The sequence below is a fragment of the Octopus bimaculoides genome, chromosome 7 (assembly GCF_001194135.2).
Source record: "Octopus bimaculoides isolate UCB-OBI-ISO-001 chromosome 7, ASM119413v2, whole genome shotgun sequence".
Taxonomy (NCBI): domain Eukaryota; kingdom Metazoa; phylum Mollusca; class Cephalopoda; order Octopoda; family Octopodidae; genus Octopus; species Octopus bimaculoides.
This window is the reverse complement of record NC_068987.1, coordinates 3,792,788-3,795,615: the sequence shown is the minus strand read 5'-3', so window position 1 is coordinate 3,795,615 and position 2,828 is coordinate 3,792,788. Positions and strand designations below refer to the sequence as shown.

Sequence of the window (2,828 nt, the reverse complement as noted above, 5' to 3'; positions counted from 1 at the left end):
TATATGTATATATATATGAATGATGATGAAGTTCATATTTATGATTTATCATTTAAATCCTAATTAAAGTGAAATGCTTTAAACATTCATTTTGCTCTGTTCGAACAATGTTGATAATAATATTGACTAATTAACTTTTCTCCTCGTTATTTTAAAATAATTTCTTTTGTTTTCTTTTGTTTTTAGCCCCCAATTAATTGATATTGCTAGTGCTGCTCAATCAAAAGGATCTCACCGGGCTATCATGGAACTTCTCAATTTTGAAGGGGACCATACAGATTACCCAGAGCGTTATCTCTTTACTTTAGCTTATGCTACCAAACCTGCTAAATTCATTCTGAATAATTTCCTGGTAAGAAGCAACATCATATTTTCTTTTTATTTTGTTTTTGTCTTTGTTATCTGGATCATAGGTGCCGTCATGGCTGCGTGGTTAAGAAGCTCAGCTTGCAACCACATGATTTGGGGTTCAGCCCCATTACATGGCACTTTGGACAAGAGTTTCCCAATATAGCCCCACCCCCCAAGCCGAACAATGCCTTGTAAGTGAATTTGGTAGATGGAAATTGTTTGAATTGAGTAAGATATTTAAAATGTGAATGGTTGAAGCATCTCACTTGAATTAGGATTTAAATGATTGCAAGAAAGGAAGGAGCACACAGTCGTCTTCATCATCATCATTTAACGTCTGTTTTTTTATGCTGTCATGGGTTGGATGGATTGATCAGAGCTGGCATGTGCAGGGGCCACACCTGGTTCCGTTGTCTGTTGTAGCTTGGTTTCTACAGCTGGATGCCCTTCCTAATGCCAATCACTTTACAGAGTGGACTGGGTGCTTTTTACATGGCACCAGAACCAGTGCCTTTTATGTGGCATCAACACTGACAGGGTCATCAAGTACCTTGAATCAATGTGTGTATATATATATGTGTGTGTATATACATACAAACAGACAAACAGAGGGATTTCCACATGATTTCCATCTACCGAATTCACTTACAATGCATCATTTGACTTGGTTAAGGTGCCACGTAATGGGAGAGAACTCAAAACCCTATGATTGCAAAACAAGCCTCTTTACCACACAGCCATGCCATATATACATACATAAACACACGCACACACACACTTACATACGTGCGTGCACACACACACACACACACACACACACACTCTCTCTCTCTCTCTCTCTCTCTCTCTCTCTCTCTCTCTCTCTCTCTCTCTCTCTCTCACACACACATCCTGGGATATGTAACACACTGCCTAAATACCAATCTCAAAGTCAGAAAGCAGTTGCTGATTTGAAGACTACAGATCCAAAACTATCACTGGAACTGTAAAAATCTGTAAAATTTTCCAGAAGCTTTAAATATATATGAGCATATCTAGATATGCAACGATATGCATGAGAAGACAAACATAAAGCAAGACACAAATCTGCACGCATACAAACAAACAAAAATACCCTGTTGTTGATGTTGAAATTCCAACGAAAGAGCCTTGGATCTAGGTTAGAAACCAGCTCTTTCTCTTTTGGTAAGAAATCTTGAAATAAAACTGAACAATCACATACACACATACATACAAGCATGTATGCATGCAAACATACACACATACCTGCATGCATGTATGCATGTTTGACCAGAGAAGACCTAAGGTCAAAATGACAATAACAACAGCATAATTCTAAAATTGTTTTCGCTGCTGGCACCACATAAAAGGTGCCCAGTCCACTCTGTAAAGTGGTTGGCATTAAGAAGAGCATCCTGCCATACAAATCTAACCAAAATAGACAATTGGAGCCTGGTGCAGCTCTCCGATTTGCCAGCTCCACTCAAACTGTTCAACCCATGCCAGCATGGAAAGCAGATATTAGATAATGATGATGATTATGATATTGAATTGTATTTCATTTTTAATTCATCTTTATTTGATAATAAATAATATATTTCATTATTGTCCATAAAATTGTCAACATATTTAAACTCAAAATGTTTAACTCTATTCCAGAAAATATATAAGAAAAATATCGCAAATAAGAATTTAAAAGAAAGTGTTGGTTTAACCCTTGGCGCTTTGATGTTCACGTATTGTTTGGTACCGAGTCAATGTGAGGAAAATGTAAGTAAATAAAGATGTTATTTATGTCGCAGGTGAATGTCGTGGGTGAGTGAATAGGCACAGGGAGGAATGAATTATGGTTGAGAAGGTTGCTTTTAAACCACTTGGTTTTGGGATTCAGTCTCATTCCATGGTACTTTGTTAATATTAATGTAGCCCTGGGCCAGCCAAAGCCTTGTGAAGCCCATCATGTGTGTGTGTGTGTGTGTGTTTCTGTTTACATTGTCCCCCACTGCTGCTGGACAACTAGGGTTGGTGTATTTACATCCCCATAACTTAGCAGCTCAGCAAAAGACACCAATAGAATCAGTACCAGGTTTTATAAGTATAGGTAATGGAGTCAGTTCATTCAACCAAAAATTCTTCAAAGTGGTGCCCCAGCATGGCCAGTAAAAGACAGAAGATTATCTGAAAGCAGTGAGCTGACAGAATTGTTAATGCATTGGATAAAGGGCTTAGTGGTATTTCTTCCAGCCTTCGGTGAAGTCGACTTTGCTTTTCATTCTGTCAGGAGTGATTGGTACCAGTCATGTACTGGGTCTATAGAAGTGGCAACAGGTCGCGGTTTCAAAGAGACAAAAATATTTTGACAAATTAAATTTAAATGTTGAAGTGAATCTAACCATTTTTGTATGCTTTTAAATGGTTTATAAACACCTTCCCTGCTGCAATTATATATATATATATATATATATATATATATATAT

General features: G+C 37.4%; 1 protein-coding gene across 1 annotated transcript in view; it reads left to right on the top strand.

Moving 5' to 3' along the window:
• The window catches only part of LOC106871593 (microsomal triglyceride transfer protein large subunit), a 23,814-nt gene that overhangs the window by 10,027 nt on the left and 10,959 nt on the right, over nt 1-2,828 (top strand). The window contains exons 9-10 of the mRNA XM_014918110.2: nt 187-352; nt 2,011-2,121. Coding sequence (XP_014773596.1) covers nt 187-352; nt 2,011-2,121 — 277 coding nt within the window. The remainder of the gene's footprint in view (nt 1-186; nt 353-2,010; nt 2,122-2,828) is intronic.